Source organism: Struthio camelus, chromosome 2, assembly GCF_040807025.1.
Source record: "Struthio camelus isolate bStrCam1 chromosome 2, bStrCam1.hap1, whole genome shotgun sequence".
In the NCBI taxonomy this organism is placed as follows: Eukaryota; Metazoa; Chordata; class Aves; order Struthioniformes; family Struthionidae; genus Struthio; species Struthio camelus.
Genome location: NC_090943.1, coordinates 163,732,248 through 163,748,564, shown reverse-complemented (window position 1 = coordinate 163,748,564; position 16,317 = coordinate 163,732,248). Strand labels below are relative to the sequence as shown.

The 16,317-nt window shown below is 39.3% G+C and overlaps 1 protein-coding gene across 16 annotated transcripts in view; it reads right to left on the bottom strand.

Moving 5' to 3' along the window:
* The window catches only part of EFR3A (EFR3 homolog A), an 89,226-nt gene that overhangs the window by 52,381 nt on the left and 20,528 nt on the right, over positions 1 to 16,317 (bottom strand). For all 16 annotated transcript variants that reach the window (XM_068933331.1, XM_068933327.1, XM_068933333.1 and 13 more), the window contains 3 exons: positions 5,199 to 5,275; positions 4,452 to 4,579; positions 3,456 to 3,606 (listed from right to left, as the gene is read on the bottom strand). In XM_068933331.1, coding sequence (XP_068789432.1) covers positions 3,456 to 3,606; positions 4,452 to 4,558 — 258 coding nt within the window. In that variant the 5' untranslated portion in view covers positions 4,559 to 4,579; positions 5,199 to 5,275. The remainder of the gene's footprint in view (positions 1 to 3,455; positions 3,607 to 4,451; positions 4,580 to 5,198; positions 5,276 to 16,317) is intronic.

The window sequence follows — 16,317 nt, the reverse complement described above, 5'->3', positions numbered from 1 at the left end:
AACGAACAGTCACCTCCTCAATCACAGGAGGCCCAACAACATCACTAATGGTATCACTATTTCACTGCTACTAAGAAGAAACTATCCTACCAAATGAAGCATTCTACCAGCTGAGGAGAATATTTGCGGTAATAATTTAAAATGGGATAATACTGGATATATTAATTATTTTTCAGATGGAAGATATTCTTTTACTATCAAAATATACAGAAGAACCCACCTAGTCAACATTTCAGAATGCCTTAAAATGATTTGTATTCAACTGAGTTTTCTCCACACAGGAAAATTGTCACCTTAAACTTAAGTTACATATCCCCATTACAATCAACCAGCTGCTCTCTAAATAAATTTTCTATACCCTCCCTAAAAGAGTTTAGTAGATGAATACATATCTGAAAAAGGCTTGTGCTAAAAAAAAACAAAAAAACAAAAAAAAACCCTGACATCTCAAACACAAGTTCAAAAAGAGAGCTCTTACCCCTAAACAGGAAGAACAAGCATAATTCATTAATTCTGCCCTAGTAATAGTCACTACAGATCTAAACAATATAGATAATATAGTTGTTACATACATTATTACACTGAAATATAGATGGTTTGCATGGCATTTTGTTATCGAAGTTCTGCAACAGTGGCTAAGAGTTAAATTCCTTTTTGTGATTAGTTTCCAAGTACTAAAGCTTATTGCCAATCAGCCTTCAGATTATACCTTACTTAAGCCAAAGAAGTCTCAGCTCTTCTCACCATATTTCTTCAGTTTCCACACTGCCATATGGTATCTCAGCACATCGTTAGTAAAAATAACTTTCATAATAGAGAAAGATTGTCAGATTGAAATCTGGACTAGTACAAAAAATAAAATAAAATAAAATAAAATAAATCAAGGCATCCACTACTGAGTATCACTGTTCTCAAATCTCTATCAGTACAATTAGATCTATAATTACATTATAAAAAATTGTTGCTGCTGTAAGAAATATATATAAACTGACAAAATAAACACTTTAACTTATAAATACAATATAAACTTATTAGAAAGTCATATGAATTAGTGATATGTAACGTGAAGGCATGAAAGTATATAAATGAAAAATAAGCAATGTTTTTTAAAACAGTACTCTTCACGTTGTCTTTATAAAAGCAAGTTAACTTAAAAAATAAAATTTAAATTAAAAAAAAAAAAAGTCAAACAGCTGAACTAATCCTTTGCCTCTTTGTCCGATATAGAGCACCAAGTAGAGCAAGTTCTGTCTCCAAAAACTGAGATCTGAAAGCCAGAGGAAAAACCCTGAAGACAGCAGAAGCTTTCAGATCTTTCCAAGAGCTTAAGCCACTAAAAGTTATTCAGTATTCAGACTTCTTTTATTTGAAACCCTGACTTCTGAGGAGTCACAAGAGTCCCCACAGCTGAAGTAAAACCTGTTTGAGACACGGAGGGGGAATGGAAGGCAACTCACATAAGCTAAGACAGTCACGTTTTGCTCGAGACACATTTGCCTTTGTACTCCAGTGAAGCATTGAGCGTCAGTTTTGGACGGAAAATAATCAAGACACTTTATAAGATATATTTATAGCCACAATAGTTTTCCATGAGTAGAACTTTCATAAATTTGTATTGGACCAAAACTGAGTTCAGTCTAAAAAAAAAAAAAAAAAAAAAAAAAAAAAGTGCTGAAACTTTTCCAAAGGCTACCTGACTCAAGACCTCAAGACCTCAAGCACATACAAGATTATTCAGTAACTCTTTACAATCTCAACTTTTTTTCTTTCTTTTTTGAAGGGGAGGGAGGGGGAAAGATTGAAGTGCTGGTAAATCTTCTCCATGTCTGGTGCCAAATTTATTTAAGAAGCACAGTAGGCCAGCATCCTCAGAAACAGACCATCTGTCACGGCCAAAATAGTTCGCTTCTCTAGAGTCAACACAAAAAGACTGTTCTGTCTATTGACTATAGAAGGTGCCTAGGGAAATTAGTATAAATACGCTAAAAATAACCTCTGAAATGATGTCAAGAGACATATATGCAATTCAGTCTCCTGCTCTTACAGGATTTGACATCTCATTTATGAAAATATAATTATTTTTGGTTACTGAGTTTTACAAGAGACAAACACAAATTATTTCCCAATTTAGGAAGTCCATTGATCTGCTCTGTTCATAAAAGGCTTCCTTAGGAATTGATAGGGATATCAAACAGATGACCACAACAGGAACATCTGTTCAGTAATGTATTTCTTCAGAAGAGACATGTGTCTTCTGCATCAAAATCAAGGCTGGCATTAACTTTTCACCACTGAGGACGTTAAACAGGAAAGTGATTTACATCTTGCTGTTTGCCAGTCCAGGAAATAAATTCCAAAGCTACTCCTCTAAGAGGTCTCAACCAGACACTATTTTACAAACAAAACAAAAAACAGCACAGTAATCTGGCTCAAATAAATAAAAAAAATCATTATCCTCAGTCAAGCTGCCCCATTCATTTGCAGTCCAAAGACATGCTCCTCTCTTTCATCAGCAGAAGAAATCTGTGTCACACTCTATTAAGAAATTCTACTTCAAAGTAGAAACTCTCTACACCTTCCTGTTTCCTTGAACTGCAACTCCATTTAATTCCATCAGCTGGGAATCATGCCCAAAGGCAGGCCTAAAAGTTTTAGGGAATCCACAGAGAACCCATACACTGCTAAAAACGGCGTTGGACACGAAACTCAAGCATTACTCTCGCTCATGTAAAAGCAACCAAACTCAAAACAATTCACGTTACAATCCTGCAGTTTATTAGAACCATATTGTACAGGCTGGGAAATACAATGGCTATAATGGAAGCATCAGAACCATAATACTGATACCATTCATTACTCTTCTAGTTCAGGAAACTAGATCTTCTAGTCTTCACCCTAACACTTTCAGTCATGCCTTTCAAGTCTGGATCTGAATGGTGAAATACTGAGCCTGACAAGATGGTGGGGTTAAAATGCTGAATGTTTTTGCCTCCTGGTTACTCTCCGGCCCAGAAGGAACCTTGCTCAGTACTCTCAATGCTATGGAAAAGTACATTATTTCCTCTATTTCATAACATCTCTCTCAATACAGGACAGAAAGAAAACACCACCCTCCTATGGAATGACTCCAGGAGGATTCTGTTAAAGATTCAAAATATGAATTCAGACAACAGTTTTCTGTTTCTTCCATAAGAAGTCGTATCTGTAGGAGATACGCCCAGTTGTCAGAAGTGTTTTAGAGGCTGAAAAAAACAGTTTTTCTGTCCTCAGCTTGTATCTCTTTTGCATTTAGGTCCAAATACCAATCGCAATATGTCCAACTGACAATTCCGCCACATACAGAACATTTTCAACTCATGTTAACTGGCAGATACGCTGTCAATTCTCAAACTTTTTTGCCTTAGCAAATAAGAAAAGATTTATTCTGATTTGATTCAGCATCTCAGTTTACTCACAGAATTGGTTCCAAGAACTTGCAGCTTTGGTTCTCCTGATTCTAGAAGCTTGGCCACCATATGAAGGAAACTTTCCACAAATGGTTTTATGCTTTGAGAATGGCAAGCCATTAAAAGTTGGTCCAGTGCTTCCATGGCAATTAAAACATACCTAAAAATTAATCATGGTGAGACTCACACAAGCATACGTGTTAGATTTATTGATACGTCAGTATGATCAATGTAGGTTCTTATTACTACAAAACTACAAAATTTAGAGAAGAACAGGAAGGAAGGAGCATCTTTCCCAGGATCTAAAAACAGTATTAGCATTTCCTACTTTTTTTTTTTAATATTCTAAATAGAAATTCTCTCAGTTTCTCCTATTTGTTTTGGAAGAATGTTTTTAGAAGGTGTGTCAAAATAAACATTTGGTAACAGAGTAAATACAGTTCAAGTTTATTTTTCCTCCCGTCATATTTTATTTTTAATTATAAAAACCAGCTTTCTAGTCCATAGCTCTTATGCTTATTAAAATCCCAGTATGGAAAGTCAACAACATATCCACACACCCGTACTGTCAGAAAGCAACCCAATCAAAAGAAATAGTAAAGAAAAGGAATAAACAAAATGAATTATCTGAAAGAACAGCCATTTACACATTCTGCAAAATTATAAAAATAGCTACATCTTTAATAACAAAAATGATGGCCTATTACAGATAATATATCCTTTCTTTTCCAATTCTTGCCACTTAACTTCTTACACTCAATACTTTCCTACTCAATATTCTTTCAAAGTTCTCACTCAGGTAGGACTTAAGAATATGATAGAATTTAAGTTCACATTTACATATAACATAGCCCCACATGGCTGAAAAGAAAATTAATCCCACTTCCCCATACCCTGAAAGACATTCATGAGGTCTATGCTACCTCCTTAGCTAGACCAGCACACTGATCATGAAATGCAGCTACTTGCTTGCATCTATTTTTATGCAGTAGTTTATTTCTTTACCCATAGCGATGTCTGACAACATCCCTGCTCAGCCTCTCTGCTAGGTATGCACCAATTCGATCTAGTTTTTCTGGTGCAGAAACTGCATAGAAAGTCAGCTTCTCCATATCAGCTTTAACAAGACCATCCTGAAAACAGACACACAGAAGCACAAAAATTAAATTCACAGAGAATATAAAGCTTTTGAAGTGTCTTTCCTTTCATCTACTTGAAGTTCAAAGATCTAATTCCTACAGAATGGAATAAGCTACTGAAAAAAAAAAATAGAACTTTTGAGAAAAATTGCTGATAGCTCAATTGCAGAAATCAGCAATTTAAATTAAGTAAAATACTTCTGAAGGAAAAGAACAATCAATCTTTCCCCACCTTTTGGGTAAAAGCAGTATTTCCTGAAACACTTCATCAGTTTTGAGACACACCTTTATGCTACTGGCACTATTTAACACCATCCCCCAAAGTCATCATATATTTAATGCATAATTTTGACAAGTTGATCCAATATGCAAACAAGATTTTAGTTTAATCTATTGCAATCAATTTTAGTTTAAGTATTTTATTTCTTCTTGTTTTTGTCTTAGACAAGGCTAACACACGGGGTAACTAAAGGCTTCCTCTTAGAACAAGATCTTTTATAAAAAAAAGAAGAAAAATAAATAGTAAGAAATAATAAAAAAAAGTTTAAGTATTATCTACCAAATAAAAAAAATTCAAATGCCAATCACTTAAAGCTTTTAAGTCATCACTTACTTTTGGATCTTCAGGAAATATGTTATCTACCAGACGTTTGTAGCGGGGTCGCAAAGCAGCACAGCAACAGCACACTCCTGCAAAGAGATTTACCCAATTGGCTTTACAACAAAGTTATAAAAACTGTGTATTTTCATTTTTACCAGCTAGGTGACAAGCAAGGAGAAAAAATATTCTGAATACAACAGCTTTTTACTGTCATCACTTAAGTAAAATTAAGCGCACTGAAAGTCACTGAGAAGTCAGACATGCAAAACTACTCCTACAATGCAGTTTTACCTGTCTCTCATGCCTTTGTTTTAGGAAAAAGCATCAGTTGAAGACACGAGGTAATAAACCATAAGATGAAGTGAGGAATGGTGTCAGCATTTGTAATGTCTGTGCTTTGCTCTATCCTAGATTCTTACACTGGATTAGGGGAACCAGACTAAGCAAAACTATTAAAGCTTAAGCTAAGGTGAAAAATCCTCTATCACGCGTCTCCTGCGACCCAGCAGGTGCCTTCACAGTCCCTTTCACAGCTATTGTTTTCACACCTCCTCCCTCAACTTCTCCAACACCAGTAAACCAAGATATACACACAGTAGTTAGTGGAAAAAGTCTCCCACAGTGATGCAAGAAAAAAACCTTAAGAGAAATATTATCAGCAAAGAGTTATTGTAGCTTTCAAACCAGGAACAAAAAAAAAAATTGTGCTTGATTGGATTTTTATGACCGATGGACATTCCAGACCAATCTTTTCCTTTTTCCTTCCCTGCAGTTCATTATCTTCCAAATCATATTCTAAGTATTACTATCTTCATTATCTTCATGTATCACTAGCAAAATCATTATCTCAAATATCACTGCCTTCACTAACTTTCCAATCATTTGATAAATATTCTGGCAATATGTAGCACCCTTAACTAAAATTAGTACCCCAGAGTTAGTTGTTAATGAAAGAAAATATCAGATTTCCAGAGTTATACCAATAATCAGCATTAAAAAAGGAAGTAACCTCATCTGTCTGATAGATCATTTTAATAAATCTTAGTTGCCATTCCCCACTATCTGTCATCTATTATACATGGACTACACATTACTGTGAATATACATATACTTTCTACGAAGCTTTAATAACAGTAAACATGCAAGCATCTGAGGTATTAGAAACCAGTGCACCTTAGAAATGCATCTGCTCTCAAGCCATACGGAAAAAACACCCTGAAAAAAAATACACTTCAATATTTAAAAATACTAAAAAGATTATTTATTATCTTCATTCTAAATGACCGTTTCATAACACAAGTAAACATACTTTGTGTGCACTCCACTTGAAAAAGAAAAAAAAAAACAGAGGTCAATAAGAGCTGTGCTGCATTCTACAGGCAACTATATAAATTAGTATAAACTACAATATATAGAACAATCCCTCCTCTCATTATTCCACAATTTTATTTGTGATCAGATAAAGGCAGTCAACCTAAAGTCGAGAAAGGTATTTTGCTGACCTCACTTCTACTCTACTACCAATACTCAAATACATAAAAGGATTATCAGAACAATACATACAACTTACAAAATACATACACATTTTTCCCTAGGATTCAGGGCTACTAGATGTTTGCAATAATTCTGATCTGCACAAACAGCAACACCATCTGAAGTAAAAGTGCAACATTAAAAAAAAAAAAAAAGAAAATAAGTTTCTAGATATCTGCCCAATTTCTATACCAATGCAGACTTATTCCCAAGAAATTTAGATGGTTTGACAAATCTGCTTTTAAATTGCTTCAGGTCTGGAAACATTATCAGACTAACTCACTGGTCAGGTCTCAGATAGACATAAAAGCAGTTCTGAAGCACAAGATCCAGTGAGATGCAAAGGCATATTATTACCCCATATGCACAAAGGTCAGTGGCTGTCTCAAATCTCATACCTACAGCACTCAGAGTAGCTAAATATCTTACAATTACCTTGGGAAAGGCATCCACTTATGCACTCCAAAAAGCATAAAACACTTTGCTAAAAACAACAAAAGTGTAACTACACCCAGTTCAAACCAGGCAAAAGAATGAAGGTTATCCTGGTGATAACCTTCATATTTACAACGTATCTGCAAATTTTCAGGCTGGCAAGAAGTATGAGACAAAGATAACGGGATTTGTTTTTCTTTATGTAACACCCAAGAAATCTTTGTTGCTCTTAACCATATTTATCTGGATGTCTGGGAGATCCAGGACAGATCTCCTCTGGCATATTCCTTTTTCTTACACGGCTAGATGAGCTGACATTGCCCCATCCATTGCACCTGTTTCCTGACATGTTACCTTTCTTTCCAACAGAAAGCTGAATCCCACTTGTGGCATGACAATTTCATTCTCGCACATTATCTCACTAGAATCACAGAATGGTTGAGGTTGGAAGGGACCTCTGGAGATCATCTAGTCCAACCTCCCTGCTCAAGCAGGGTCACCTAGAGCATATTGCCCAGGATCACATCCAGACGGGTTTTGAATATCTCCAGCGAAGGAGACTCCACTACCTCTCTGGGCAACCTGTTCCAATGCTCTCTCACCCTCACAGTGAAGAAGTTTTTTCTCAGGTTCAGATGGAACTTCCTGTGGTTCAGTTTCTGCCCGTTGCCTCTTGTCCTGTTGCTGGGCACCACGGAGAAGAGGCTGGCCTCATCCTCTTGACACTACCCCGCCTTCAGATACTTCCACACATTGATGAGATCCCCTCTCAATCTTCTCTTCTCCAGGCTCAACAGGCCCAGCTCTTGCAGTCTTTCTTCCTAGGAGAGGTGCTCCAGCCCTCTAATCATCTTGGTAGCCTTCCGCCCGACTCTCTCCAGGAGTGCCATGTCTCTCTTGTCCTGGGGAGCCCAGAACTGGACACAGCACTCCAGGTGAGGCCTCCCCAGGGCTGAGGAGAGGGGCAGGATCACCTCCCTCGACCTGCTGGCAACACTCTGCCTCATGCAGCCCCAGGAGACCATTGGCCTTCTTGGCCACAAGGGCACACTGCTGCCTCATGGTCAACTTGTTGTCCACCAGCACTCCCAGGTCCTTCTCGGCACAGCTGCTTTCCAGCAGGTCAGCCCCCAGCCTGTACTGGTGCAGGGGGTTATTCCTCCCCAGGGGCAGGACCTTGCACTTGCCTGTGTTGAACTTCAGGAGGTTCCTCTCTGCCCACCTCTCCAGCCTGTCCAGGTCCCTCTGAATGGCACCACAGCCTTCTGGTGTGCCAGCCTCTCCTCCCAGTTTGGTATCATCAGCAAACTTGCTGAGGGTGCACTCTGTCCCTTCCTCAAGGTCATTGATGAATACATTGAACAAGACTGGAGCCAGGACTGACCCCTGGGGGACACCACTAGCCACAGGCCTCCAACTTGACTCTGTGCCATTCACCACAACCCTCTGAGCTCGGCCATCCAGCCAGTTCTCAATCCACCTCACTGGCCACTCATCTAGCCCACGCTTCCTGAGCTTACCTAGGAGGATGTGATGGGAGACAGTGTCAAAAGCCTTGCTGAAGTCCAGGGAGACAACATCCACTGCTCTCCCCTCATCTACCCAGCCAGTCATCCCATCAGAGAAGGCTATCAGATTGGTCAAGCATGATTTCCCTTTGGTGAATCCATGCTGACTACTCCTGACCACCTTCTTGTCCTCCACATGCTTAGTGATGACCTCCAGGAGGAGCTGTTCCATCACCTTTCCAGGGATGGAGGGGAGGCTGACAGGCCTGCAGTTTCCTGGCTCCTCCTCCTTGCCCTTTTTGAAGACTGGCGTGACATTGGCTTTCTTCCAGTCCTCAGGCACCTCTCCTGTTCTCCAGGACCTTTCAAAGATGATGGAGAGTGGCCTAGCGATAACATCCGCCAGCTCCCTCAGCACTCGCGGGTGCATCCCCTCAGGGCGCATGGATTTGTGGATGTCAAGTTTGGACAAGAGATCTCTAACCTGATCCTCCTCCACCAAGGGAGAGTCTTCCTTTCTCCACACTTCCCCTCTTGCCCCCACGGTCTGGAATTCCTGAGGACTGGCCTTACCAGTGAAGACTGAAGCAAAGGCAGCATTCAATAACTCTGCCTTCTCTATATCCTTTGTCACCAGGGCACCCGCCCCATTCAGCAGCGGGCCCACGTTTTCCCTAGTCTTCCTTTTGCTATTGATGTATTTGAAGAAGCCCTTCTTGTTGTCCTTGACATCCCTTGCCAGATTTCATTCCAAACGGGCCTTAGCCTTCCTTGTCGCATCCCTGCATACTCTGATGGCAATGTCCCTATATTCCTCCCAAGTGGCCTGTTCCCTTTACCACATTCTGTACACTTCCTTCTTCTGTTTGAATTTTGCCAGGAGTTCCTTGCTCATCCAGGCAGGTCTCCTGCCCGCTTTGCTGGACTTCTTCCTCAGAGGGAGGCACTTCTCTTGAGCTTGGAGGAAGTGATGCTTGAATATTAACCAGCTCTCCTGAACCCCCCTTCCTTCAAGGGCCTGATCCCATGAGATTCCTCCAACTACGTCCCTGAAGAGGCCAAAGTCAGCTCTCCTGAAGTCCAGCATTGCAATCCTACTTATTGCCTTCCTCACAGGATCCTGAACTCCACCATCTCATGGTCACTGCAGCCAAGGCTGCCCCCAACCTTCACATCCCCAACTAGACCTTCTTTGTTCATTAGTACAAGGTCTAGCAGCACACCTCTCCTCGTTGGCGTATCCACCACCTGAGTCAAGAAATTATCATCAGTCCTCTGTAGGAACCTCTTGGACTGTTTGTGCCTAGCTGTGCTCTCTTCCCAGCAGATGTCAGGGTGGTTGAAGTCTCCCATGAGAACCAGGGCCTGTGATCGTGAGGCTACTTCCAGCTGTCTGTAGAAGGCCTCACCGATGACTTCCTCCTGGTCAGGTGGCCTGTAGTAAACCCCCACAACAGTGTCACCCATGTTAGCCTGCCCTGTAATCCTTACTCATAGGCTCTCAACTTGCTCTTCATCCTCCCCTAGGCAGAGCTCCACACATTCTAGTTGCTCCCTCACATAAAGGGCAACTCCACCACCTCGCCTTCCGGGCCTGTCTTTCCTAAAAAGCACGTAGCCATCCATGACAGCATCCCAGTCACATGAACTATCCCACCATGTCTCTGTAACCGCAATGAGATCACGGCCCTGTGACCGCACACAGATCTCTAACTCTTCCTGCTTATTCCCCATGGTGCGTGCATTGGTATACAGGCATTTCAGAGAGCCTGTCAAGCATGCAAGCTTCCCAGGAGAGGTGCAAGAGGATCCTCCATAGCCATGTCCCATGCTGTCTCCCCTGGTTGTATGCACCCGCTGGAGGCATCCTGACTTGAGCGGTGTTTTACTGACTCTCCTGCCACTATACCACTCCCCTTCCCCCATCTTGCCTAGTTTAAAGCCCTCCTTACCAGGCTGGCCAACCTGTTGGCAAAGACACACGTGCCCCGCTTGGTAAGGTGGATCCCATCGCTCCCCATCAGCTGTTGATCTTCAAACAGGGTCCCATGGTCATAGAAACCAAAGCCCTGTTGCCAACACCAGCGGCGCAGCCAGTTGTTAACTTGGAAAACTCGTCTACTCCTCCTCCTGTCCTTTCCCCTCACAGGCAAGATTGAGGAGAAAACCACCTGGGCTCCCAGACCCTTGACCACCATTCCCAGAGCTCTGAAGTCCTGTTTGATGGTTTCCAGTTTGCCTTTTGTGTCGTTAGCACCCACATGGAAGATCAGCAGAGGGTAGTAGTAGGTTGAAGCCTCAGACACAGCTGATGCAGCACCTCCAGCAGCCACTGGGGAACGTGCTCTGCGGCGTGTCATGACCATGCCCCGGGGAAGGACACACCACTGTGCAAAATGTGCAAAATGGAGACGTGCCTTCTTTGCCTTCTGGCGCCCTGCTGCGCAAACTGCTGTGTCTGTTCGCTGCCTCTGTTGGCCGCGCTCTGGGAGCTGCGCTCTAGGCCTGGCTCTTATATAGGCCTCTGCCTAGCAGTGACTCACAAGGGTGCTTGACCCACCCAATCAGGAGCCACCTGAAACAAAAGCCCCAACTCCCTCTGACCAGGGCAGCCCAGAGAGCTCGTTAGCAGCAGCCCCACCTAGCTAGAACTTCCCAGGAGAAGTGAAGTCAAGGCCCCCTGCAGCAGTCCTTGCCCAGCTCTCCCTTCCTGCTAGGAGCAAGCACCGTCTAGTTCCTCGGGGGTCCCCAGAAAGTCTCCGCAACTTCCAACAAGGCCCACAAAAGGCCCAGGCAGAGCCCAGACACTGCTGCGCAAACTGCTGCGTCTGTTCGCTGCCTCTGTTGGCTGCGCTCAGCCAACAGAATATATTCAGAATATATTCTGAATCCTGGACCTGTGCTTTTGAAACAAGACTTTGACTTTAGTTTCTCTTCAGCGGTATTTTAACTCAATTCATGACATTTCAGAGTCAAATATCAGCAATAAGATGATCACAGACTTGGAACTTCACTATAAAACAATGAAAACAAAAAACCTTCAAGCAACACAATACTTTATACTGATAATTTTTGTGTGAAATAGTACTTTGTTGCTACTGTCAGACTCCTCATATGATTTCATCCCTATTGACACCTCCTACTACTCAGTGGAGTCTAACCAATGTAAAAAGCTATATTTACATAAAACCTGCAGGCACTAAGTGACTAAAATCGAGGCTGTTTCACAGGCCACTGGAAAACATAGGTATCTCTGAATCAAAAGACGTTAGAAACCTACTTGTCTTGCACGCAAGTCACACAGTTGTATGAACTTATTTTATACAGAGCAGTATTTTGTAGTATTTCAAAATACAGTAAGTGGTGATGTGAAAGTAAGACTCTCTCTCAGCAGCGTCTAGTGTATCACTCGATACTAGGAAATTCAAATAAAGGGCATTAAAACGCACCGAGACAAGACACCTACTGTTAATTCTTTCCTAACTTAGCTACACAGCTCTGCGCCTAGTTCAACGTTTTTTTGTATTTGTGCTTTCCTACCTGGCTCTTCTACCTTATATACCACTAATAGTAGTCCAGAGGAAAGGGTAAGTTTTATAGCTACTACTCATAACAAAAATACTCTTACAGTAACTTTTGTACAGTGTTTTACTACAGCTATCTAAAACACAGTAAGAACACAGAAAATATTGTGAAATATTACACGGAACACAGGCAGTTAAAAATACTTTTCGAGTTAGCCTCTCCCTTTTTAAGTGATAGGAGGAAAAAATTTTTATACAGAACTACAATTTAAGACTTAAAATGGTGTTTCAGAACAACGGTAATTACATAAATTGAACATAAAACTGAACGACTGGATGCAGACACTCCTCTGAGAAGGATGAAATATTAGATTACAGAGCACCAACTACCTTACCAGATGGTTTCAGTTAACAGAAACTCGATAGCGTTCAAATGCTGCTCTTCAAATTTAAACCATATAGTGAGTTTTGAGCCCCCCCCCCCCGCCCCCAAGCCTAACAATAAATTATGTTAGATTTGAAGGAGTTTTCTTCTCTTCGTCCCAGGTTTTCAATTTATTTTATACTGTCAAGTTCTACTGTTATAGTACAGCTTATTGAAACAAAATGCAGAGCATTCTCTACCATTAAAATATAAAACCAAAATGAATGAATTTTAATGCCATTAAAAGAATTTTCTGAATTAAACAGTACATTCAAGTGTTACAAAGCTACAGCTTGAGCTATCAAAGCATTCAGCTTTGAACGCTCTTTTGCGTACAGATATTTTAAGCAGAACACAATTAGAAAAAAAAAAGTGGCGGGTTCTCCAAAGAATACAGAAAAAACAGAACAATTAGTCATGACATATATTTTGTGGTAAAATTGCTTTTAACATTATTCCATATTTTGATATAACATGAAAGATTAATAAAAGCATACAAATAATTAAAAAATTTTTGAATAAAAATTACACAATAATTAAATCTTAACAACACATTAGAAATAAATTGAACTTCAAAAAATTAACTGAAAATATTTCACTATCTAGATGATAAAACACGAACATTTTAGAAAGACAGAAGTAGCTATGTAACTGAAAACGGACTCTTTACTTCTTGGATACAGTATATAACCTAGATAAAATTCGATACAAAAACAGCTTCATCTCACACAAATAAGCTGTTTTATAGTAGCTGTAGTTATACAGAATACAAACACTAAGTTGGGTAAAAATAACCTTGTTCCCATCAAGGTTGGAAAAGAGTCAGGTTTATCACCCAAAAACGCTATGACAATTTCCTTTCAGTGTCAGACATAATTTGCATTTTAATGGTCTCCCTCTGGAAGGCAACTCTTCTTCCTTACATACAACTAAGTAAGAACCTTAAAGAGGTATCTACAGAGAACTTCACGCTGTTATATGATGCCAAGGTAAATATTTTATACAATAGTTGAGAATTTACTTTGGCAAGACTGATATTTTCTGAGTCTGAAAATGCATGTTCTGTGCTATTAAAGGAATCCTGTAAACTGCATTTTACATATTAAAGCTGTACATAATCTACCAACTGTAAGGATACTTCTTTTTAAACACATTTATGCTACACACTCTCAGTTAAAAAAAAAAAAAAAATCTATGTTATCAGAAAATGGTAATTTCACCTACCCAAACACATACATGGTCTCGGTTCAAAAGCAGAATTATAATCATAGGTTTTTTCCCACTCAACAGTTGGAACTTGAACATACCGCCTCATCTCGGATATGACTGCACTCCCCAGCTAATCTGTCCTTTTTCAGGAATTCTCCCTCTCAAAGTAGTATAGAAGGAGTTACTTCACACAAGGGCTCTCCAACACTGTAAGCCTATCTGATTAGCTCTGTGACATCTACATAAAGCCAACAAACACGTGAAAAACTTCAGTATCGAATTCTATTAGGAAGAATAGAAGAACAGAAGGCACAAGAAAAGAGAAGGGATAAAAATCAAAAGTTGCATTGTATCATCAATGTGTGAGTCACAGCTCATCACAACGAATCTGTGAATAGAGCCAGTTTCACTATCAACTTCCCTGGAATACATAGTTTATTATTTCTGTGAATAAGTGAAATCAGTATAGTTTCAGAAGAACCTGTGTTCATTCAGCTGCCACATATCACTGAAGAATGATAAACATTTTAGCAAAATATACTCGATCTTACTGAATGGAACGCCCAGGACAAAAATTCATTTTAAGTTGCTGGCTATAAAGGCTTTTTAAACAGAAGGGTTTAACTTTAAGCACAGATAACCACTTTAAAAGTTAATAGGTTAATTTCATTAACACTATCTCTAATAATACCTCAGAATTCAAGAAGCTGGTGTTAGAAAATTTAAATTCAATACAACACCCTTACTCACAGATTGTCTGAGGCATCAAGAAGAAATTTCATTTTGGACTAAACACTTTAAAAGTTACTTTCCAACTCTGCATTTCTTTCCCGTATTTTATGCCTTTGTTTCTCACATTACATCCATCGGAATAAAATAAATGGAAAATCCTTATAAAAGTATTTTTATATATCCTGAAAAATCTAAGCTTCTGTGTATAATAGAACTGCAAATAATAATTTTCAATAATAATATAACAATTTCATTGCACTTCTACTTTTAAAAGACTACTGCTAATAAGCTAGTGTTTACTGCATCTAAGCTCAGAGAAAACACTGAGCTACATAGGAACTGTCATCACTTATTTTGTTAAAAAAAATCTTAGGATGTGATAGAAGATTATACGTTCCAATGAAATCTTCTTTCACAAGAGTTAGGCTAAATATTCACTGCTTCATCCCATTTGTATGAAATTACAATCAATGAAAAACAAAACCAAATTATTTTCTTTATTTAAAAAAAAGCCAAAGCGAAGACGAATAGATTGTGCTATTCTGTGGCACAGTTTCTTTCAGACATCTTCCTAAGGCTGTTCAATATTATTGTCTAATACTGCTGCCTACTGTTTGCAGAACAGTACCTATCTGAACCAAGATTGTATATTCACTTACTGAAAAACTTCATTATGTTCCCAAGCTTGGATACAGCCATCCATAATCTTTATTGACTATCTCCCAAGATTAAATAAATAAATAAATGAATAGGTCCCTATTTTATCAAAAAAATAGTTTAATTAACAGAAGGTCCGTTTATATCTACAGATTAACTTGCATTTTGCTATTATCAAGAAAAAGAGAGAAACTGAGCACTATCAAGTTTTTATCTGGATGCTCAATGTACTTCAATAGAAATATGTAAAAATACAGTTGTTAATGCACTAAACTTCCTTATTTTCTCATATCTGAGAAATGTAAAAAAAATTTTTTTTTCCAAATATCTAGAGAAAAGTGCATAAAGTAACACTGCCACCACCACGCTAGCTATACCTGGCTAGTTTTGAACTGTTAATATCAGTCGACGCATAAAATTCAGAACTAAAACTATTTTCAAGGACATTCCCTTTCCATTATTAGAAAAACAATTTGGAGAAAGGAAATTATTCTGGCCAAATAAGGTTGAAAATATTCTTCAACCTGCTATAAAAAGAACAACGGCTGTACAGACGTGCTAATCAGCCGCTGCAATGTCCCTCTGACGCATTCCCAGAGAGAACAGAGGACTCATCATCTAGACAGTATGAGGTCCCATCCCCCAAATAAGCTTTGCCTTCCTCCACTCTTAACCAAGTGCTATTTGACTTGTGAACAGCTGGTTTCTAGCCTTTCTGCATCAAAAAGAAACAGAGGAAACATCCAACATGCAGAACTAATTTCTGCCCTGAAAATATAGCACTCATCTTGATGTCAACTCCTGACAGTAAAATCTCGGTCAACAGCAACCACGGAAAATTCCATCAGCTATCTAGGTTTGGCAGCTGCACATTTCTTTTTGAAAACTATTTGGCACTCGTAGTTAATTTGAAACAAAAGAAAAAAAACAACAAACAATTCTCTCCCTGAAATTTATTTTTGCAGTAGCATGCTGAAATATAAAGTTAATTCCAGTGTGACAGGACTTCAGGATGCATGCTTCCATATCCGAATCAACATTAAAAGAGATACAGCAGGCTACAGCGAGAACTATGCACAAATAATTAGTTTTTACAAAAAGCTTATACG